This window comes from Podarcis melisellensis, assembly GCF_964234715.1.
Source record: "Podarcis melisellensis genome assembly, chromosome: 4".
Lineage (NCBI taxonomy): Eukaryota > Metazoa > Chordata > Lepidosauria > Squamata > Lacertidae > Podarcis > Podarcis melisellensis.
In genome coordinates, this window is record NC_138531.1 from 44813967 (window position 1) to 44839577 (window position 25611).

At 37.5% G+C, this 25611-nt stretch overlaps 1 protein-coding gene across 11 annotated transcripts in view; it reads right to left on the reverse strand.

Moving 5' to 3' along the window:
- DMD (dystrophin) overlaps nt 1-25611 on the reverse strand; it is a 1007479-nt gene that overhangs the window by 253758 nt on the left and 728110 nt on the right. For all 11 annotated transcript variants that reach the window (XM_081908923.1, XM_081908930.1, XM_081908919.1 and 8 more), the window contains 2 exons: nt 22033-22150; nt 8413-8624 (listed from right to left, as the gene is read on the reverse strand). In XM_081908923.1, coding sequence (XP_081765049.1) covers nt 8413-8624; nt 22033-22150 — 330 coding nt within the window. The remainder of the gene's footprint in view (nt 1-8412; nt 8625-22032; nt 22151-25611) is intronic.

A 25611-nucleotide genomic window follows, 5' to 3' on the forward strand; every position in this document is an offset into this window, starting at 1 on the left:
ATTAATCTTTTCAGTAACTTTGAAGAGGTGCAGTCCTCAGTCATCACTTCCATTTCTTTTCACAGAGATGGAGACCAAAGTGATGCAATGAGTGTTTTATCAGTCAGCCTATTAGAGTCCCATTATTTTCTGTCTTACATGACTTCATATAATGAATTTTTATAATTAAACTAATGACATACCTCTTCTCTTCTTTTTCCTCATTCTCTTTTTACTTTCAGGCCCCATTTATCTCTTAATTAATCATGGTTTCATTCTCCCTCTCTCGCTCCCTTTTTTCTTTCAAAAAGTGTTCCATTACTTTAATTTCATTGTGACATATTTTAGTTTATCTCTCTCATTTCATAACTTTGCTGACTGTTAAATAGTTTAAGGAATTAGGGAAATGTGTACATCATTCTGATCATATATACTGAAATTTTCTTTAATTATAAAATGTTTGTAGCCCCAAAAGTCCCTCACATCTTCCTCCCACCACAACTGTCCTACCATCTCTTAAGACTGCAGAGGGAAAAACATGGCTGACTGGTAGGCTGCCATTCCTGTATATGCACAGGCTGGGCACAGAAAATGTTGGCTAGAGCAGCCCTTCAGAAATCTGTTCAAAGGCCCAAACTTTCTGATTTGGTCATACATGCAGGGAAATGCCTGCCTGGTGGTCATTTTCTTACTTTGGTAGCAGAGGTGGTGCTGTCAAGTAGTGACAGGGTCAGTGGTAAACAACTGTGGCTACTAGATACTGGTATAGTACAGGGAGGAGAAGAACAGTAGAAATGAAAGAGATCAACTAAGAAGAAAAGTCATTGTTTGGCAGTGAGTGCAGGCAGAGGTATGCTTTAACTGAGATTCCCAGCTCACAGAACTGTGAATGCAATTATATAGAACTTTCCAAAGGCCAAATATAAAAATAAGACATTTATATTCCACCAAGTGTTCATTTCTTTAAATACAGTTTTTACATAATGTATGCAATACCAAACTCATATTCAAGAGCAATACAGGATGTCTCAAAGCCAAAGTTCTGTCAAAATATTTCTTCATTTAATAAATAGAAAAGAATTTCTACTTGTTGCTAAGCCCTGTTTTGGATGCCTTGTTTCTCTGGCCTACCAGCAAGTCTTTAGCTGAATATCAAGAACAGGTCCTTCTCTGTGGTGGTTTTTAGAAAAGTTCCAAACCTTCCCATTTTAGCCTACTTTTGGGTAATTTTATGGCACTACATTTTAATAATGGTTATATCTGCTGCTATTTTAATGATACTTAATGCTGTTGTTTTAATAGCTTGTAATTACTTGTAAATTGATTGCTCAAGGTTTTAATGCACTTATTAAGTGCTGCTGTTTTTATATTGCATATTGATTTTTAAATTCCCGTAGTTTTTGTTTTGTTTTTTTCCTTGTTTAAATAGCTTTCATTGATGGTTGTTTAATTACTATTTTGTAAACTGCCCTGAAAATCCTGATTGCATGAAGGGCAGTTTGAAAGCTGAACAAACAAATAGTAGATTGATGTTTTACTGATTGCATACAGATAGCAACTCAATACATATTTGTTCAGACAGGCCTTTGGAGCATAATAAGAGGGGCATCATTTGAATTTGTATAATTTAATGCTGATTTGTCTGCTATACTTTGTACCATATTGTTACTTTGTTTTTAATGTTGTAATTTTGCCATTAACTGCCCTGGACTCTTGTGAGGCGAAGAACAATAGAAATAACAGTAATAACAGAAGCTGCTTCAGTTACCTCTCCCACAAGCTTCACAGGCTTTATTTTCCTATCTGTTGGAGGACAAATGTCGGGAAGGTAGTCAGGAAAAGGTGTACAGTATGTCAGTAATATGTGAATGATCATATCGTTGGCAGAGACATGCAAATGAAAACTTGTTTGCCATTGATGTGTGTTATGCTGAAATATGTATCTTCCAATCACAAATATATTTTGTTGCTACTTCCATATATATATATATGTGTGTGTGTGTGTGTAAGAAGAGATGCAGTATGAAAGAGGACTCACATCAACAGACCCTCCAATGTCCCTATTTTCCAGGGACACCCCTGATTTAAAGAAGCCATCCCTGATTTAAAGAAGCTGTCCCAGTTTCTTATATGATCCCGGAATGTCCCACTTTTCCTTAGGATGTCCCTATTTTCACTGGATAAGTGTTGGAGGGTATGGAGTTATCCAACCCCCCGAGCCGTCTGAAGGCAATCCTGTATAGGGAAGGTTTTTTTTAATGTTTAATGTTTTATTATGTTTTTATATATGTTTGAAGCTGCCCAGACAACCCAGAAAGATGTATGGTGTATAAATAGTAAAATTATCATTATGGAATGGGACGTCCCTATTTTCATCAGAGAAATGTTGGAGGGTATGCATCAAATATCAGAAAAGAACTAATGACCATTATTTTTTTCAACCTATGTATAGCAACGGTACAGCAATACTGGCCTACACTACAAGGTTGTTGTGAAGATTACAACAATAAAGCACAGAAGGCAGTTTGAATACTTGAAATTTGGCAAAATACAAGTTTAATATGAACGTCATCAATTTTCAACTGTAATACCAAATCAGATTAGACGGAAAGTATCAGATACCTACTACAAATTAGAATGTATAATTTCAAACATAAATGAATATTATCATATTACTGATGCAAAAATCAGTAGCTCTCAGTTTAGTTAATATCTAGAAAAGAAATTATAAGGGTTAAAATTGTCAGGAAGCCTCACCGCCCAATCCTTGATATGTTGGATTCTCTGTTAGTTTATTCAGTGGGTCAAGGAAAGGAACTTTACACCTGCTCAAGGCCACGTTCCTGTTCTTACTTGACATTTTATTGGGTTAAGACCTAGCATTGAAAACACATGTCAGCGCTGGACTTCATAATCCCTTTTACAAATTAAGTCATATCAGAGGAGGCAAATTAGTTTCAACATTGTCTTTAAAAAATCCCTCTCAGCAGCCTCTTTCTACATGCCGTCATATGCACAAAAGAGAGCTAGTAAGGAATAATAACTCTATTAAAAGTGACAAACACACTGAAAATAATTCCCTCTGCATTGTATAATATATTAGGGACAGAATGCCAACAACTGCTTATCATAACACAGAAAACATGAAAGCACTTGTCTTGAAATCCTGATTTATTATTAGATCCATACATTCAAATACCAGCTTATAATAGAAAACTAAATCAACTGAGTTCAGTAAGATTTGAGTTCTCTTGATTTCACATATGTCTAGCTCAGTCAAGCACAAAACTGCTAATGCCATCACATCTGAGAGGCTTTTATGCAGGGTTTGACACAATAAGAATCACAAGGCAGACAAAGGGAGATTTTTCTTTTGAAGGATGAAAATAAAAATGTTGCTAAGCTAGAGAATAATTTCTTTGAATTTAGGGGAATGAGAACAAGAAAAACAAACAACTGTTCAACATTGACGAGAGCTGTTAGTACCAAGAAATGACACAGTCATGAGGCGGCAGGCTGGCAGTAGAGACCAAAATTCAATATTCATTGAATCAGGTAAGATGTTGGAGTTTTCTCTTTCCCTATTTGAAACCTATGTACTACAAAGGATTTGTAGGCTTATACAAGGTGACCAGTTTCTTTTCCTCCACAACCATCTCTAGGTTGGCCTCTTAGAAGAAATAACCAGCTCCTAGCACTTAGGAGGGTTATACATTTAAAATTCAAAGGCATACAGAAACCACAAGCTGAATGAAACTAATTCATACAACTGTGGACTATATTTTCTTAAAACACACACACACACAACTAGTTTCTTATTCTTCTCCTGAGATGCTATCTTGCAACATGAAAGTCAAATCTGCTATATATTGCATTTAAATCCCCAGCTGACATACCAATGTCATACCAGTGGATTAAAGTCATAAAACCACAATCTCAGAAGATATTGAGTATCATCCAATGAGTCACCCTATGACTTATTTAAGGAGGATACTGGCAAGCTGGAAAGCGTGCAGAGGAGGACGGCCAATTTATTATTATTATTATTATTATTGTTGTTGTTGTTGTTGTTGTTGTTGTTATTCACATGGCACCCTATACCCGCAGTTCTCAGGGCAGTTCACAACATAAAACCACAATATAAAAAATATAAAATACATAATAAAGACAAAGACAACCCAATATTTCTCCCTTCTACAACACATTTTAAAAGGGCATCAGATGTCAATCATCCAAAAGCCTGGTTAAAGAGGAACGTTTTCGCCTGGTGCAGAAAGGTAATGAAAAGCCAGCCAAACCTCCCTGGGGAGAGCATTCCACAAATAGGGAGCCACTGCAGAAAGGCACGTGAAGAAGGGCCTCATATGGAGGGAGGCGAACCCTTGAAGATGATCAAGGGTCTGGAAACCAAGCCTTATGAGGAATGGATGAGGGAGCTGGGTGTGCTTAGCCTGGAAAAAAAGAGACTGAAAGGAGATATGATAGCCATCTTCAAATATCTAAAGGGCTGTCACATGGTAGATGGAGCAAGCTTGTTTTTCCTTCTCAGGTGAGAAGGATCCAAACCAATAACTTCAATTTAAAAGAAAGGAGAATCTGACTAAACATCAGTATGAACTTTCTGACAATAAGAGTTGTTCAGCAGTGCAACAGATTCCCTTGGGAGGTGGTGGACTCTCCTTCATTGAAGTTTTTAGGCAGAAGTTGAATGGTGACCTGCCATGGATGCTTTAGTTGAGATCCTGCATTGCAGGGGCTTGGACCTTTGGGGTCCCTTCCAACTCTACAATTCTATAATTCTACGATTTCCGGATCGATTTCAAAAAATCCCACTGGAAATACAGTTATATCCATGCGGTGATGGAAGGATTGAGTTAGTGGCTCATGTGATTCTGGCCTACACTCTGTATAAAGATATGAGGAGTGAGGTATTACCCCTCTACTGCTGTCCATGCCAGGTTGCTCAGCCATTGCTACTGTGTCCATTCTTCTAGCACATCAAGATAATCAGGTGACAGCAAAAACAGCAATTTTTTTAGCAGGGGCAATTAGAATAGGATCTATTATTTTATTATTGATATAAACCTCCAAAATGTATTTTGTATAATTAAGCTTTCACCTCTATCTTCAGTACATTTTATCTTATGTTATTGCTATGGTTAGTGGTTGATGCAAATAAAGATTCTTCTGATCTGATTTATGATTTTTAAGAAAATGTGTATAGAATTGTAGCCTAGGTATTGCAGGGAGAGGTCTTATTTAAAATGATCTACCTGACTATACATAATAATTATGTATCCTATATATATATTTAAAGGTAAAGGTAGAGGACCCCTGACAGTTAAGTCCAGTAGTGAACGACTCTGGGGTTGCGGCGCTCATCTCGCTTTACTGGCCGAGGGAGCTGACGTTTGTCCGCAGACAGTTTTTCCGGGTCATGTGGCCAGGATGATGAAACCAGAGCAGCGCACAGAAACACCGTTTACCCTCCCGCCGGAGCGGTACCTATTTATCTACTTGCACTTTGACGTGCTTTTGAACTGCTAGGTTGGCAATTCAAAAACACCAGTGATACTGTGAATATTTGATATTGTTACTTTGCTATTTCAGTGCATAAAGGAAGGTTTCCACTGAAACACACTGGGCAATTTACTATTTTACTAAAATTCCCAGGATTTTTAAGCACCATTTTGAAACTTGCCTCTTTTATGCTCTCCTCCAACTGAAGAACCAGTCTTTGCTCCTGTCAAGATCACTTTAGTATGTCATTTGCCTTCACTGATACAGCCTATAGTACTAATCAGTTCTACTGCCTGGATAAGATAGAGGCAATCAAAGGTGGCAGAGGAATTGAACATCATAGTGCATCACAGAATGTAAAGTGATATCAAAGAAGTAAGGGAAGGTGGTAGTTCACCCAACACATGCAGGACAAAGTGAAAGATGCTCAAAAAACAGAATCATGAGGAAGTTTATGTTTCTTTATGTGATAGGAGATCTGACTGAAGAATACTGTGTAAAATGAAACTACTCAAACTGCCTCAACAACAACAACAAAACCCTACTGCATCAAATTTATGGATGGAACTGGAAGGCTGTTATGCACTTCAGCACTGCCCAACTTAATCATTCATTCATAAAATCAAATGAAAAATGATATTTTCTTCAAAAAGATGAGTGTGTGTTTCTCTCTCTCTCCTCTCTCTCTCTCACTTCACCTCTCTCTCTCTCTCAGTATCTACACACACACACACACACACACACACACACACACACACACCCTGTATCACTGATCTTAACCAAACTACACTTGGTAAGGTAGGGATGGCTAACCTTTTTCAGGCCAAAGGCTGCATTGACCTATGGTCAACCCTCTGAAGGCACTGCCAAAGTTCATGTGACAAATTTTAATTTTTTTAACAAATGACACATTTGAGGAGTGGTGTAGGGTCACAAAACCTGGTGACATGACAGAATCACAATAGGACACCCTAAAAAGTGGCCAGTAAAATATGTATCATGGTATCACAGTGTAGCTTCGACTGGCTGGCTGAACCAGGTAAGGAAGAAACATATTTACAAAGGAGAAATAATCCAGTCTAATATATTGGAATATGATTATATCCTGAACTACAAGTAATAAAATAATACAACTACAAAAAATAAATATAATGGAAAGAAACAGTCTGGAGGAATGCAAGTTTCTTTCCTTACCCTAGCTAGGCAAGATAGCACTAGCAACATTTATTATTCATCCCAAAATATTATTTCTACTCAATGAACTCAACAAACTAGAAACGGATGATTCCTAATTAAGAGAATGACTAACAATAGTACTTTAATTTATTTGAAATGATAAACCTCAAAACACTGCAAATGTAAGCTGCCTAGAGTCCCTTTCAGGGAAAAAGTTGCGGAATAATAATAATAAATCACACAACAGACAAAGAAGACCTAGGACCTAAAATGTTTTTCATCCACCAACCCTGAGCTAAAAATTTGGAATAATTTTCATCATAAATTTTCAGCAGCTATTTCACCACTGACCTCCATATAAACAAATGAACCTACAGAGAATCAATTGCTTACCACTTGAAACTCATAAATCTGGGCTCAGCAAAATATGTTATAACTTGGTAAATGATTCAGAGATGTATCCGTAATTTCATATTAGCAGGCAGTAGAAGCATTTAGTCAAGCAAGGTCTCAAATGTTCAGGTTTTTTGAACTTACACACATAGTGTGTAACAACTAAACATGGAAAGTGATGCCAATGTTCAGTCTTTGAAAATATTTTTCTTGGTCCAAGCTCAAAAAAACTAATTAGAAAAAATTATCTATTACCCTCTGACATTGCATACAGTCCGTTACAACCCATATATAAAAGAAGATGAGCGAAGGATCTGGGAAACTGCAACCTTACTATATAGGCAGAATGGTCTTGGTTGTTCAAATGTGTTCTGAGAACATTAATAAGAATAAAACTGAAAGAAAATTTGTTCAAATCCATATATCAATGGTACCTCACCCCTCACAAATCAAACATGATATATTGACTGAATTAATTTTGTTGGGACTTGAAGGAAATCAAAAGTCGACAATAGCCACATATTCTAGGTGTGATCTATGGTGTGTAAATTGTTAAAGGGTACTGCAACCATTGCTGCTCCTATGACTCAGTAGGTAGAATTTACGTTGTGTGTGTTTCAGCCCTTTACTAGTTCAGTTCTCTGTAACTTGGGCTCAGAGTTAGTCCTGTTTATAACCTGTTTAATAAAGCAACATTGTGTTGTTGCATGGTGCAGCTGTGTGAGTAGATGCACAAGGAACCACCAAAGGTTATTACTTTGGAGATGCATACAAAGTGACTTTTTGGGACAGGATCCTTGACATAAGTCAAGGCATTTTGGGATACTGCGTATCAAGAAATCTCAAATCTGCATTTCTTTGTTTACTGAAAACAGAGCTAAGAGAGAAAGACTTGCATGTTGCTACTAGCCGACTAACAGGTGCTAAAATATGTAACACAACTCTGGAAAGAAAAGTGGATCCTAACATTAAAGGAGTGAATACAGAAGGTCTTGGAAATTGCTTTGATCACAAAACCTACTTACCAAAGAGGATAACCAAGAAGTAGAAAATTTTATAGAAAAATGGGCATCTTTTGTCAATTATTAGAATTTTAAAAATCTATGATAATATAATTATTTTCCACTAATATAATCATTTTTTCCCTATCTACTATTATCTGTAGTACTAATCGTTGTATTTATCATTCACGTTCTCCATATAAAAGATTAAAATAAGCACAAAAGGCTATGATTTAACTATTAACACAAACTTAAATTGCTTATGTGGAATTCAGAAGCAGTTTCTGAGCATTAAAAAAGAAAGAATAGTTCTTCATTCCCCCCCTTTTTTTTCATTCAGTACCTTGAGTTCTGCGTTCTGCTTCTTTAGGCCTTCTACAGTGTAAGAAATCTCCTTCCATGATTCAAGCCTGGCTTTTGCACATTCCAGAACCTGCTCAGCTTCTTGCTTGGCTTCCAACCACTGTGTTGAATCTTTCAACATTTCATGTAATTGCTGTCTTCGGTTCTGAAGGTGCCCCTGGACTTCATCCCACTGGTTCTGTATCTTTTCAACTGGTGACATACAAGGGGAAACGAATGAAATAATTATTTGGAAAAAAAATTATCTGACCACTCTGATCAAGTTCTCCACTAATTTGCATGACAAATACAATACAGACAGTCAGGAAAGGTTCATTGGAGAAGAGTTAAAGGAGATTTTTATATAATTCAGGCATCACTGATTTATTACAAAGTAACCCAAAAGTATCACACATAAAACATCTATTCATCACATTAAAGGTAAAGGTAAAGGTACCCCTGCCCATACGGGCCAGTCTTGACAGACTCTGGGGTTGTGCGCCCATCTCACTCAAGAGGCCAGGGGCCAGCGCTGTCCGGAGACACTTCCGGGTCACGTGGTCAGCGTGACAAAGCTGCATCTGGCGAGCCAGAGCCGCACACGGAAACGCCGTTTACCTTCCTGCTGGTAAGCGGTCCCTATTTATCTACTTGCACCCGAGGGTGCTTTCGAACTGCTAGGTTGGCAGGCGCTGGGACCGAGCAGCGGGAGCGCACCCCGCCGCAGGGATTCGAACTGCCGACCTTTCGATCGGCAAGTCCTAGGCGCTGAGGCTTTAACCCACAGCGCCACCTGCGTCCCTATTCATCACATTATTTTTACACAAAATTGATACTTCCTTTTAATATGGAAACTGAGAATAGCTTTTGAAATAGAAAAGACAATCCTTTTCAACTAAGTGTGGAAACAATATACTTAACATTAGTTAGTGCACTAGAAAATAAAGTTATTCCTTACACCTGATCAAAATTGGTTCTCTATCTATTCATTTTCCATCCTTAACTATTTTGTAAGCAAAGAAAGTGAATGCTTTGTAATGTTTCTGTGAAGTATGTATGAAGCAAGCATATTTTGGAAAAAGTTCAGAATCTGTTCCAAACATACTTGTGTCAATACACATTCAGGGAATGGATGCAATTTAGGATAGCACCTGATCAACAATAGGGACATGGTAATTGCACAGGATATCATTCCCTATATTGCAGGTGTTCAGGTCATTGCTTATGAAGCAAAAATGGCAGCATATGTACAGGATAAAGTCTGCAAAATCTTTTATAACTTATTAGCAGTCATTTTAAGTGTTTCTTTGAAGATGGATGTTTAAGTATTCCTAACGCCTTATTCACAAAGCCGAGTTTTGTGTGAAGGGATTTATCAGTTTATGAAACATTTCCCTTGCTTGCCTGACCTCCAGTATTAGAGGGCAAGCAGTTTGTAAAAAAAGAACATTGCTTTAAAACATTTTCTATGGATGTGAGCTCAATAGCAGGAAAATGGTAGAGAAGAATTTTTGCAGCCCGATTTAGAGCCCTGGCTAGGGTTATGGCTTAGCCTCATAAAACCTCAAACATTACAATGAACATATGGTATTCAGTGGAGGGAAAAATGAGTTCTTTCCCTAGCCAGTGACCCTTATTTGAGAGCATGAAGAGCTCTTTCCTACGGACGTTATACAGAACTCTGAAAAAGTCAAGAATAAAAAGGTGCCAACTGTACAAATCCATTGCTCCAGAAAGGATTATTTCTAGCTTTAGAAAAGGAAACAGGAAATTAATAGTGTCTTTTCCAGATAAAGCATTCCTCATGAGAACTGAAGGTAATACAGTCCAATGGAATAGATGAGATGAGTAATGATTTGAGCCACTGAGTTGTGGCATTATAGCCAGTGTGGTTTACAGTTAGGGTGGTGAAGTAAGAACAGGGAGATCCATGTTGAAATCTGCATTTAGCCATGAAACTCACTGTGTTACCTTGGGCCACTTTCTCAGCCTAACTTCACAGGTTGTAAGGATAAAATGAGTCAGGGAGATGATACTTGCAAGTCTCTATGACCTCCTTGGAAGAAGGGCAGGATGAAAATATTAAACAAACAAACAAAGCAGCTGCGATCATTTTCATTTACAAGCAACAATATGATCTGCTGCCTATCATTGGCAGCAACACAAAAGAGTTTGTGAGAACATCTGGGCACCCTATAATGACCCATATGTATTAATCATATGTGATGCTAAAGTCACTGGGTGTAGACTTCCATTCTAATGCAACCCGGAAGTGTTTTTCTGCTCCCCACCTCTTCCTCCCTACGTTCCTCCAAGCTGATTCCATTCTTGTTTGTATGAAAGCTAAAGAAAGTTAATAAAATAATTAAAGACATAGTGATAGGATCTGCTCAGTAATAGCATTACATCTATATACTTTCATAAAGTTGAAGATTTTAGGGCCAAATTTGCTGTAATGCCACAGGTCCAAAGACTGGAACTGCTCCAGATACCAGCACATTAAGATTCACTTTAGTCAAGGAGGTTTGCCAATTTCAAAGTTGCTATTCAATTTATTTTGCATCCTCCTGAGGTGCCTCATCAGTTTAGTCAGGAAGTACTGACACTGGAGCAAATTACATTTAAAAGCCAAACATTGGATAACTGTGTTGCAACATGTTTACCATTGATTCTGCAGTCAGAAAAGGACAAGATCAGCAAGTAAAGGCACTAACTTGAGACCTATTTTTATCACGTTTCTGTTTTGCCATAGTTCATTTATGGATAAGCTAAATACAATTCTCTTCACAGGTAAAATGAAAAGACTGATGCCAACTATCTGCACTATTCTTTCTCGAGCAAAATGGATTTATGTGCAAAATCAATAAACACATTTAATAGGTTAGATCTAAAGGGTAAATGAATATTATTTGAAAGTGGAGCTATAGCTAGTGGTGCTTGTGTCAAGGCAGATATTATTACTTAAAAATATTCTAACACCTTAATTAATACTATCAATTATGCCACTCTGATCTAGCCACAATTTTTGGGCTAGCTTCCTTCTCCAATATTCACCTGAGTTCCACAAGGAAAGAACCCAAGCAAAATATCAAATTGTTGTGATTACTATTTTTCTTGTTAATTTATTAGCTGTGATGTGATCAATCACCTCAAGGCAACGTACAATAAAAAAGGCAAAACAAACAAACACAATGTCTTTGCTGTTTTCTAGAAAAAACAGATAGTGGGTGACTGTCATATCTCAAAAGGAGCAGCCACTCTAAAAGTCTTTCTCAGAGTTACTGCAAAACAGGCTTCTGAGATCTTTGGAACTTGCAGGAGAAACTCTTTCACAGACCACAGAAATCTGCTGAACATAAAAGGTATGAGGCAGTCTTCTCAAGTAACCTGGTCCTGAGCTATAGAGGGCCTTATATGTACCAACACATTGAACCCAGTAGCATATTGGCAGCCAGTGCAAATCCTGCAAGCAGGGTATTAAATGCTGGCTGTAATTTGTCCCCACAAGCTACCTAGTTTCTGCAACCTGCTTTCTGCAAACTTGAAGCTTCTGGACCAACCCCCAGGGTAGCCCCAAGGAGAGTGTATTGGTGAGGTTACCAATGAAATATTCAAACTATCCCAATCCAGGAACAACAGTGGCTGTCTGACCAATCAAATTTGGTAATAAGCACCAACAACTACCAGCCTCTGTTTGAAAAACACTCCAGCCAATTGACTCTTGGAAAACTGTCAGCTCAAGCTCTTAGCATACTTTAGGGTAAAAGATAACAAGTTATCCTTTGCACAAACCTTCTGCAAGTTTTACTAGTTTTTTTGTGATGGTGGTGGTGGTGGGGTTATTTATTTATCTATCCCAGCAAACTCTCCTTGTTACAGCCTTGTAACACTGACTTTTTTAGACACAAAGAATCAAAATGGAGGGAGGGAGAACACTACCGTATAAAACAAGCAGAAAAGGAGGTGTTTTATTCTTTTCAAGTTCCATTCTGTAATACAAAATGTAATTTATTACTTATAGTTGTAAGGATATTAAACTGTTGCTTTCCTTTCTATGTTGCTAGTTTAAAAATGGTTTAATATGGGATTTTAAATTTGGTTTTAATACCTAGCTGGAAGTGCACTATATAAATATTATTACAGTTGGCATTATTTAAATATATGCACATTTATCAAGAGCTATAACATTTCAGATTATAAAAGAAAAATGTAAAAAACAGTTTGTGGTGCATAACCTGCATATCATTCTGCCATCATTTGGGCCAGAAGTACATTAACTCTGTTTCAAATTTATCAGCATTAATCCTTTTAATGTGATTTTTGCCCTCAATATTTCTTCCATTTACCCCAACTTTTCAATTTTCAACTCCTTTGCAAGTATATGAAGTATGTTCCCCATTCTAAAGTGGAAATATTTTCTCATTCTTAGCACCCTGAAAATCTTATGGGCTTTTTAATGCCATTCATAAAAAAACCATTTTTTAATGTTTTGTTTTAAAGGAGACTGTAACTAGCTCTGATTTTTTTTTTTAAAAAAAACATAATCAAGTGAAATATAAATCTAATAAAATAAATGAATAAATGTCATCCTTGAGTGCAGGATGCTGCACAAGGCTTAAGACACTTATTTCAAAAAGAAATTATGATTTCTTTATATCCAATTAAGCTCAACTATAAGTATTGTTTAAGCACAAAATAAAGTTCAGTCCTTGTGGGTCTAAGCTGGTTTAGAATTTGTGGGATTTTTCTGCTCCAGTGAGAGCGCAGGCCCTCATTTGGTGTTAAGAAACAGTTTGTTAAGAAGAATGATGTGCCAACTATGCTTTTTAAAAACCTTTCTCAAAGCTTTTGATTTATTAAATTCTGTCACTAAATAATAATACTTTTTTTTTGCGTTTTCTCACACTGGGCCACCTGGTAGGTTTTCTCTACTCATCGGTGATGCCTTACATTTTTGCTCTTTATATAGCACAGGCACATTATAGTTGAAAAAATGAAATCCCCCAAGGGGTCCTTCAGAAACCTGTGAGTATTCTAAAGTAGCTGTAGGGAGTCTTACCAACATATTTAGGTTTTAGAATAATCTCGCACATCAGGTAAAGAACTGTAGCTGAATTAAATAGCAAAGATCAGCAAAGTTTTGAAAGATCTAATCTCCCCCTTCTCAAAATATTTTGAAGAATGTTAAGGAAACAACTCATTAATTTTTGCCCATTCTTCATACTGCGGTTATTAACTAAAGGTGATGATGTATGTAATTATTTATTCTTAGTCCAGTGTTCCGCTCATACTTATGCTTGAACTTTGACTGAATTCTTAAACAAGCTGTCTGAGGGAACAGAGTTTCTAATTAGGAATTTAGCTGCTGTTCATGGATGAAGGAACTTTTAATAATCATTCCAACAAAACATATTTAAAGGGAATCCTTCTCCAGTAGTGCATTTAGAAATGGGACATGGAAATAATAAAATGGCGTTCCATTTTCTCTGAACATAAACAGAACATTATTAGCATTATTAAAATAAAGCAACTCTACTGAGGCACTTAAAACACTTTTGTACTTACTGATGCAAAAATATTATGGTCAGCTTTGCAGTTTAAAGCTAGAAATGTGTGAAATACATTACCTACCTAATGAAGCATAAAGCCAACAATTTTGGATTTTCCAATGCTACAACCCCCATTGCTGACTGTCACACATTCGTATTTACACTGTATTTCCTGATAGTTCTAGCAGCATATCTGCTAATAAGAATGAATAATGTATTCCAGCTACTGTTTTCCTCATCTTTTTCTCTTGTTCTGGTACTTTCAGGAAAAAAACTTATAAAGGTTTTCCTAGTCTCTTGGATCTTACTAAGGTGAAAAGCTTATGATTACTTCAAATATGGCAAAATTCCTATGCATAAAACATGAAGACTAAAAAAAAATGGCATCCAGGTTCTGTAGACTATCATGTTTCATTGTCATCATCATTGTCTGCTTATTTGTATGCCATTTCCCCAGAAAAGTGTACACAAACTGGCTCACAACATATCAAATGAATAAAAATAAGGGCATTCCATGACATTTGAAGCAGCCCTTAAGTGTTATCTGAAAACATATAAAGGCCATACATTTCCTCTTTCTTTCCTAGATTAGTAATACAAGATTCCACAGCTAACCCTCTAACTGGGCTTTTCACAGGTAACCTGTGAAGAGATGTGCATAGAATATTTTCTGTGTATATAGTTATTTATTAATTGCTTTCCAAGATGATGTGCAAAATATAATAAAAAATGCATAATCTTTAAATGTTGTTCATGTTCTTAGAATTCTGCTATGAGAGTCATTATAGTAAGCAAGCAAGCAAGCAATGGGGTGCTATCCAGATGTTATGGAAAAGATCTCTCATTAGCCATGGCCAATGCTGATGCTGGCTGGGACTTATGGTAGTTGTAGCCCCAAACATCTGCAAAGCAACATGTTGGCTATCCCTTTTTAGGTAAACAATATCTGATGATGGTCTTTCAGCAAAGAGGGCAGAAACAAATGGCCTTTTATGTCATTTTGGAAAGTTAGAAAAGCCTCACATACACTTCTTTTGCTAAATAAATCACACACACAAACAAAAAATTATAAAACTGTTTAAAACATCTCACATTGTGTTGGAATACTCTCTGAAAAGCCATAATTTGTATGCCACCATTTGATGGCATACAAACTTACAGAATCAGGCACTGTTAAGATGTGCCTGCCTTTTCAAAATCTGATCTTTAGGAAATTAACGGTTTTATCATTTAAGATTTAATGAGCAATTTTTTTAAATGTACAACAATTCACATGAAAAAACACAGTTTAGAATGCACCTAAGCATTAGAGCAAAGTGATGGAGAACATGTCAGAGATGACACCTGGTACTGTTTATCACTCACAACATGGAAATATTTACATCACAAGACAAATCTCTTTGGCAAACTAGAATAAGCTTTGCCCTTTAAAGGACTGACTGCAGAGCTGAAATATTTCCTCACTTGTCATAACATTTGGATTAGCATCTGCTAACTTTAACATGCACCTTTTATATGAAAAGTAAATGTTTTACAACAGATAAAGTGTTCAGAATGGATTAGGAGCCATCAATTCTGATTCCTAATTAGTCAACTTAAATTGCTTTCAACCATCATTTTTAAATTGGGCACCACAATAATGGAAAATGAGAATGGCCCCTGGATTTGTGAATAAAAAGGTAAAATATATAACCACATATTTTGTTTTTACAGTTGTACCTTGGTTGTCGAATGGAATCCGTTCCGGAAGTCTGTTCAAGTTCCGAAAACATTTGACAACCAGCTTCCGATTGGCTGCAGGGAGCTTCCTGCACTCAATCGGAAGCTGCGGAAGCCATGTTGGAGATTCGGGTTCCAAAGAACGTTTGCAAACCGGAACACTCACTTCCGAGTTTGCGGTGTTCATGAGCCAAAACATTTGAGTCGCAAGGCATTCGAGATCCAAGGTACAACTGTATTATTAAATGTTTAAACATGAAGTGGTTGTCCTAAAACAGTTTACAGAAATCTTTCTTTCTTTAAAAAAAATAGTTCCTTACTATTTCCTTACTGTAAAAAAATTCCTGGAATTACTAGAAGAATATGGTAACCTATCTGGCTTCAAATTGAATAGATTAAAGACAAAAATGATGATCAAAAATCTGGGAAAGGAAGAGAGAGAAAAACTAGAAAGACAACACAGAATTAAGATCACAAAAAAATAAAATATTTGGGAATTTGGATTACACCAAAAAATATAAATTTAATTCAGGACAACTACTCAACAACGTGGAAGGAAATTAAAAAAGATTTGGACGTCTGGAACAGAGTTAAACTCTCGTGGATAGGAAGAATGGAGGCTATAAAAATGAAAATAAATAAATAAATAAATAAATAAATAGTTCCTTACTATTGGTGGAGTGATATTTTAAACTATCAGCCCACCCTTCTAACCAACCTCAAAGTGGGTTGGTCCTTGTCCTGACTACATACATCCCATTCTTGACTCTTGATGTGCTTGGCTAGTCCTTATTAGATGGGCTCCAGTCTAGAATACAACAATGAACAACAACAATCTCTTAAATAACTTGTTTTTAATAAAATAAAATAATTTTAGTTTTGGACACTAAGGTTACCCCAAAGAAGGGAAATTAATTTATTATTATCATAATGATCCTATATTGGGTCAGGCAGGAAGAGCAGATTCAAAGGTAATGAAGAAGTGTGCATGCACACGAAAGCTCATACCAAGAACTAACTGAGTTGGTCTTTAAGGTGCTACTGGAAGGAAAAAATTTTTTTGTTTTGACTATGGCAGACCAACACGGCTACCTATCTGTCAAAGGTAATGCAGTAAGTGAGAATTTTCTTAATATACCTCCAATAACAAAGTGCAGCATAGCCTGACTCACTTCATTGATTACAACATAGCTTTCCAAACTGTGGGTCGCAAAACATTGGTGTGTCTGCTGCAGTGTGTAGGTGTGTGGCGTGAACACTACCTGCGCTTCTTCTGGGGCTGGAAAGGGGTTAGTTTAACCTCCGGTGTGCTAGTAAAACTTAATTACTGTGTCACAAAAAAGAGTGTGTCGCCAACATGAAAAGTTTGGAAACTCTGGATTACAACATTAATATACAGTATCTATGTGTGTGTTCATATTCCTATAATGAGAGCAATTTCATATTTACAGTTACATAATTTTTACTGCTTGATAAACTATGGCTATTATGAAGTTTAATCACATATAATTGTGATGCATTTCTTAACTCAGATCATCACTTAATGGGAAGAAGGCTGGAATGAGATAAAGAAAGCACTGTTTGAGATAAGATATCTGTGACAGTGGCTACATTATCAGTAACAATGTGACAGTAGAGTTTATCATAAAGCAGTGACTTTAGAATTTATCATGCTCATTGTGCTGACAGTATTTAATTTCTCCAATAGAAAGAGATGCTAGGATAACCCTCTGATTTGGAAAGCAATTTTCCCTAATCCCAGATGTAAGTGAATGTGCATATCTCAGCTGAATTTGTATATTCTCTAGCCATTATGCACAATCTCCAACAAGCCTTGGGAAATGTGCATTCAGTGGCTGGATTTTGTATAGGATCAGAGATACTTCACACACTCATTTCCCTATTGGATAACTCTTCTTTGGCTGGACAAATGTCCATCCCCTGCTTACATACCCATGATGACGGACTCCATGGTCCAGCACCAGTGTGCGTGTATCAAGGAGAGAAAGGGTATACATTTTTCCTCTCCCCGTAATTCCCCCTGTGCAGTGTAACAGACCTGGTAACAGCTGAGATTTGTTAAAAAGGGTCTGGACTCCCACTGCTTCTTCCTGCTGCTTGGCTGATCAGTGGTAGGTTATGTTGTTGGTCATTTAAGATATTGCAGTAGGCCATAAACAGCTCTGATAACCCCTAGTCTGGATTATGTAAATTGTGGGACTGCCTTTGAAAATGGTTCATAAGCTCCAGTCAGTACAGAATGCAACAGCCAAGATGTGAACATACAAAACCAGTTCTGGCTTGTCTGCATTGGCCTCCCATTAGTTTCCAGACTTATTTCTGGTTTTGACATTTAAAGCCTTATATGGGTCAGGACCCCAATACCTAAAGGATCACCCTCTTCCCATACGAACCTGCCCAGAAGTACAGAGAGTGGTGAGCAGAGAATAGTCCTTTTCCACAATACCCCAACATCTTTGGAATGTCCCAGGCCTAGCACCAACTTTACTTACATTTCAGTACTAGTTATAAATGCTTTTAGTTAACCGGACTTACGTGCAGCTTGAATGATACTGTTGTTACAGTTACTCAATCCAGGTTTTAGTGTGCATTTTTAATAATATTATATCCTGTTTAAATATGAATAAAACATTTTAAATGTTTTATTGTATTATATATATCATAAATTGCTTTGAGGCTTTTTAGCATAAAGCATTATATATGTACCGTAATCAATTAGAGCAATCAAATCAGAATGACAATATTTCCTATGAAGCACAACTGAACTTGAATAATTGTAATTATTTGCAGATTATGTGTAACACATTTATTTGAAAGTCTGTATAGTCTTTCCAGTTTATACATAAATAGTATTTCACACACACACACACACAAAAAAAAAAACTTTAAATCAAATCCAACATGAATTGGAGATTTATCAGAATTACTACATCAATAGTCTAAAGTTCTGTGAAAGCTATAAAGTCCAAGTTTCCTTTGTTTCTTTGGTTATATATGTTTGCATTTAAATATTTTCTGGTGTTCAGTTGTCAAAACCTGTGAGAAAGAGATATGGATAGCACTGTGACAGTGGTGATGCTTATTTCATTAAGATACCATGATCAACAGCAATGCTGTAATTCACAGTGGTGGTTTCATATATCCTTTTGTGTAAGTGAATGATAGGTTGAAGATTTTGCTATAAAGCTGTCAGACAGCAAGTTTTTCAATAAAAGTATTTTTATTACTATATTGCTCTGGATTGAGACACAGCCTAAAATGTTTTGCAGTATACTTGAGCCAAAGCTCTTTTTAGCTAGTAATATATTGCTAGGTCTATTTGGATGAAAACTACAGAGTTTTGTGTAAAAAGTTATTAAAGTAGGTATGGGATGTGGCCCAGCTAGCGATCACCTGCTAGTTCACATAAGCATAAACATAATTAACCAAATATACACCAACACTGGATGGTATTCAACGAAATTTTACTCACAGCAGGTCTAATGAAATTAATGGACCCAACTAAATCATGTTCATTAATTTCAATGGATCTAATCAAAGTAAACCTTTGTTGAATGCCACCCAATGAACTCCATAAATATGGAGCAATAAGAGAAAAGGCACAAAGATGTAAAACAAAAGAATTTGTACATATTTAACAAGCAACAAAGATTCAGAAGAACGCAAAGACTCAAAAGGTGAGTCTACAGAATTGAAAAATGGAAAAATAAATTGGTGTTAGAGAATGGATATATTTAAAGCAAATACTCTAGTTTTAAAGGCACTGCAAAACCAAAAAGGTTAACAAATGCAAATAAATCAAGAGCAGAAAATCATAGTACAGGAGCCCCCCTCCCTGCCCACTTATGTGTGACTGACTCGCCTGCAACTGCGTATGTGTGTAGTGCTGGGACATAATTAGATTCAAACCCAGAAATGGCGGGAGAAAGCTGGAGAATCATGAGAAGACCCTCCCCAGAGCCTGAAGAGGATGTCAATGAGGGCGGAGGAAGCCCCAAAGAAATCAGAGGCGCAGTGTGGCTTTGTTTATGCTGCTCAGCCTCCTCAACTAACAGCTGGTGTGTTCTGTACCACAGCAGCAAGTTTCCTGTATGTCCTCCAGCCTCCTGCTGGTCTCAGAGCTTCAATTCTACTTGTGGATATTTTTGTATACAGTATTTTTGGTATGAATTGAAGAGAGAGACAGAGGGTGTTTAAGCGGTGTTTAGAGTGTGCTCCCCACTTTACACAATTTCACACATGTGTAGGGTCTTATGGGAAACCATAACTGAGAGAAATTACACAGTCTATGCTTTTTGCAAATATGCGCAATGGTCTAGCTAAACAGACCTTATCAAAAAGAGTAGAAGATCATATCAGTTTGCTAAGATTTATTTTGTACATTAGAACTTTGTGACTGAGATCAACCACTCTCATATAGGGAATGCAGGTCTGGTGAATAATGTGTATTTATTTAATTTGTTTTCCATGTTTAATAAATAGTTCCAGTGACAACCTTTGCAACATATTAAGAAAAATAACCCACAAATCTAAATTATAGCATCATTTAGATAAATGTAGTAGCCTTTTCCTTTAAAAATGTCACACTCACATAGTTATCATATGATTTCATTATGCTTCTCAAGTAGACTGATTACTCTTGTGAGTGCTGATTTGAAATCAATGCCTGGCAAAGAATAATAGCTAACTCCAGAAAAACTTTCATCAGCTAAGGCCTCCAACATTCACATACTTGGAGAATATTTCATTAAATTTGAGTGGCAGAAAGTTACAGCAGTATGGATTTTCAATTCTAAATAAAATGCAGCCATTAAATTCTTTTGAAAACACACCCTTTTTGATGATAGTATATTAACTACAAGAAAATCAACAAAATAGCGTAACTTAATATGCTCTTTTAAATAAGTTGCATAATTTTCAGTGCTGTAATAGCACCAACACATAGAACTAAGAACTTAATTGAGAGACTTACAAATGTGTGAGAAGTTTCCTAGTCTTAAAAAAGAAAGAAAGAAAATGCAGCGAAGGTGGAGCTGTGTATATGACTGAACAGAGGCCAATGACTTCTCCTATGTTAGATTGTTTATCAAAATGCTCCACCCACAAACCTCCTTTCTGTCCTCTGGTAAAAAAAAATATGGGGACCTTCTTACTTCATGGACAGTAAAACTGTTGGGAGTGATTTTGGTCAGAAAAGCAGCCCAAGGGGAAAGGAATCAAAGCAGCTTCCAGAACTATTGAATAACAAGAAGTGAATTCTTATGAATCTCTCAGCAGCTGGCAGCTGTAGTCTGGAATCAAGCTGTGTTGACTTCAAACTACAGGTGCAGCATGCTCAGCCATATTAATACAGATAGCAGAAGCCAGCACCGATTACCTATTCAGAGAGCCATATATAATTGTAGATTTGGAAGGGACCCCAAGTGTCATTTAGTCAAACCCCCTGCAATGCAGAATCCTGCCCACAGCCATCCCTGGGTGGGCTTAAATCACCAACCTTCTTTAAGGTTAACAACTTGATGTAGTTATGGCAAGGATAAGAAACGTTTGACATGTGGAAGAGTAATCAGTAATACTAGAATGTATAATTGCAATATATTTTATTTTCAATTTATTTTATTTAGGGAGTCACAGACACATATGATATATAAACATCCAGAGTAAGGCAGATTTTGCCCCCCAAAATCCTCTCCTGGGGTAAGAGAACTTGCAGGAGTTACCTGGACTGTGGTATGGGGGCCTAGCTGAAATTTAGGTAAAATGACTTGTGTGAGTGGATGTCTGCCTGCACAAGCTGCCTTTGTCTGATTTTCTCCTCTCACTGTAAAGGTAAAGGGACCCCTGACCGTTAAGTCCAGTCCTGAATGACTCTGGGGTTGCGGTGCTCATCTCGGTTTACTGGACGAGGGAGCCAGCGTTTGTCCGCAGATAGCTTCCGGGTTATGTGGCCAGCATGTCTAAGCTGCTTCTAGTGAACCAGAGCAGCATACGGAAACGCCGTTTGCCTTCCCACTGGAGCGGTACCTATTTATCTACTTGCACTTTGATGTGCTTTCGAACAGCTAGGTTGGCAGGAGCAGGGACCGAACAACGGGAGCTCACCCCGTCGTGGGGATTCAAATCACCGACCTTTTGATCAGCAAGCCTAGGTCTTTTCTGAGGATCTACTAATTCCCAGAAGAGGGTTTTCAGGGGTAATGAGTATTGCAGTACAGAAGAGAGGTCAGGAAAGCCCTGTTGTGTGAATGGTCTTAAGCTCACTTTGATTTTTTGGATACAGCCTAGTATTCTTACAGACGTAAAATAATAGGCATAGAAAATCCACTACTTACTTCGATCAGTAATGACTGTTCGAGCCTCTTGATTGCTAGTTTTATTTTTCAAATTCTGTGCTGCTGTTATTAACTCTTCCAGCTGAGGGCGCCTTTGTTCCAAGTCTTGTAGTGTTGCCTAAAAGCATAAATATGTATTTATATATATGTTTATATTCAAAACATATGCATAAAAGCACAAATAAATATTTATAGTTACACCATGTTTATATACATATGCATAACCAGTTTCCTAGAACTAATGGACCACAACAGTGTCATCGACGGTAGTCACCTCTGTGAGTTTTGGTGGCAAACCAATTCAACTCAAATCCATGTAAAAATGTGTACTGAATTCTCATTTAAACAAAAAAGCTGCATACTGTAACTCAGACAGCGGTGGTGATTGTGGCCTGGCATAGTTGCTGGGGAATGAGGGGGTTGAGGCAATTAGCCCACAGTTGACGTCAGCTTTGGCATTGGTCAGCCGTGGGGGGCTGGTGGGATTGCTCACCAAAATTTAAAATTTGATCAGGCCAGTTAGAGCCTGGTGGGTGATACTCTGGTGATGGACCTGGCAGGGCCAGAATTCTGTGGGGTCTGCCAGCCGGGCATAAAAGCCAGGTGCACTTCCAGCAGACAGCACAGTCAGGAAGAAATAATCCCACATGTATGCTATGGCAGCCTGGAGGTAAGCGGGCTCATGTATGCCCTTGCTGTGGAATTATTTGGTTGCCGTATTCGGGGCCAGCGGGAAAATTGCCTGTGGATGTATTGGGAGTTTTGTCTTCCTCACAGCAATTGTCACAACTTTGGGCAGAAGTGGTGAGGCATACTGGAGTTGAAGTGCATCAATCTTGCTTGAAAGAAGGTGAACAGGTCAATATTTCAGACAGTATCCTGGTTCGGTTGAATGGGTAGATTATTTGCTATCCTGCCATCACTGCTGTCAAAATGAACTTGTATTGGCCTTATGATCTACCCCTGTTGCCTGCAGGCAGTGAGGCTTGGGTGATGAACATTTATTGGGGCCTACGAGATTGCAGATGTGAACAGTTTGGCAGCAAGCCAGCTGGGAGGGTTGGGCTCATATAGCAGAAAAAGGCATTGGGTTGGATCCTTAGTCTAAAGCTGGGGTGGTGGTGGGGGTGCTGCACCCCCCAAATCCAGGATAAAACTCAGGTACCCCAGGAAGGCCAGCATGTCCCGGAAGCTGTATGCTGGCTCCCTCAGCCAATGAAGCAAGATGAGCACCGCAACCCCAGAGTCGGTCACGACTGGACCTAATGGTCAGGGGTCCCTTTACCTTTACCCCAGGAAGAAGACTAAGGTAGGCCATAGAACATCCCTGAATGGTGTCCTGGTGATATTTCCGCATTAGATCTGTGTCAATGTGAGGAATCCTTTCACCAGGATCAACACTAATGGAGTTATCAGGCTAGCTTATTCAGTATACATAGGCAATGCCTATGCCAAATCTAATTTATATTTGTAATCAACAAAAGTTATGGCTATTTCAAGCCCAGGCAGGGTGTCATGTCTCTCTTACAGTATACCAACCCCCTCCCCCAGTAACCACCGGCTTGCAGTGCTGTGGCCCGGAATACCCATATATAAATACAATAGATAATTATAACATATATGTGTGTGTCAATGTCCTGATTTATTGAGCAAAATGTTCTGGGATTAAGCCAATTCCACAGAACAAGGAAGGATACACAACAGCCCAGTACCAAGTACCTTAGCAAAATGGTCAATCACTTGAAACCAAAACTTTGGTGAGCACTAAGCTTAGCAGCAAACCAATCAGTTCTTAAATGATAATGTGGTGAAAAACAGCTGGGCACAATGCACAATAAAAATTAGCCATGATGGTGGCCAAATTCAATCAGGTTAGAGCTGTCGAATTCTGTGTAAACGTTTGTTCACAATGGATTCCTTCTCTATCGCTCCTACGAATTAGAAGAGAAGGATAAGCTGATTGGTTTTATGGACCATTACTAAGGTATCTAACAGGGGCATTGCTTTCCCCACTTAAAATAGATGCTATGGTGTTCAAATATTGATTTCTTTACAACTATAGTGTATACTAGAAATAGTAGAGTTATCATCATTGTCTATTCCAACACTGTTAGAGTAGAAGTTGTTCCCAATCTTTAAAATTCATTTTGAATGAATATATTTCCTTCCCCTCCTTCTTTCTTTTGTCCTGGTCACTGTCACTTTCATAACCTTTGCATTCAAGTAAACTAGTTTTCCCAAATGCCAGCTGAAATGATATGAACCAACAGCAAACATTTTTTTTTTAATGTAAAACTAATGCCACTGACTTTTAAGACATTTTCCATATTTGTGGTTAGTGACTGTTCAAGGGAAATCTAATTTTCAGGTTCCTAACTTTTATAGATTCTTTACACAAAAGTGTGGTTGAGATATGGAACAAATTGCTGAAGTCAGCAACTGAATGTGAATAATGTGAATCTGCTAAGGAAAAAAGAATGTGAATAATTCCAAAAAGAACTGGACTTGTAGATATGGAATACTGGACTTATCTGAATTGCCTTTAGTTATCTGTTGAAATAAAAGACTAAGTGGTTGTGGGCCAATGTAATCTACAAAGTTGTTCTGCAAGCCGACATATAAGCAAAGGATAAACTAGAATTCTATAATGCAGCACAGTTACTTCCGTTAGTCTTCAATTTTCTGTATTCATTTATTTTTAAAAAATGTATCATCTACAGAAGCCAAAGGTGAGAGGAGCAACCAGCTCCTTGTTTCCCACAGGAGGATCCCTTTCTTTCCAATGAGGTCCCATCTGATTCAGGCTGTAGGAGCTGACAGGTCCTGACAAAATCTCATTTTACCACTGATGCCATCAGATAAAAACAACATATATCTGTTAATTTGAGAGTAAACTGATGAAGACTGTCTTCCACCCCACTTGCTACTCATCACAGCTGTCTTCAGCATATGGTGCACTTGCGGGGACTTCTTTTCCATTATCCCATACCCCACTAGACCTGTAGATCTGCATCTTTCCAAAGTTTAGTCACTTAGGCACCACCAAGAGTGAGAGGGCAGGTTCCAGCAGTTCATGAGCCTACTGACTACCACTTCTACGTTATAAGTTATTAATAGTGGTCCATTAGTCACTAATGATTAGTGTTATCCTACATAACAAATATCTAATTTAAAGGTGCTTGAAAAAAGTACTAAACTGCATTCCAATATAAAATAAAAACTGATTGGAACGATAACTTATTGAAAATTGTTTAAAGTTGCATCAGTGTACAGAATTTTTCAGCAAGGAAGTAGAGGTTATTAGTATTCTGATATGCTGGATGATTATGTAAAGCTGTTACATTATATGTATGCATTTGTAAAGACTACAATTAAATCTTTAGATTACATCTAAACAATATAAGGAAATGTAGATATACCACCCCTACTACATTGCGCCTGCATAACAAAAAAAAAATGCATGGTTAAATTGTTAACTGGATTGTTTGGTTTTGTTTTATTTGCACTGAGCAAAATGTGTTTGAGAGGAAAGAAACTTCATTTACATATGCAAATTATTTCAGAATTAAATTACAAAAT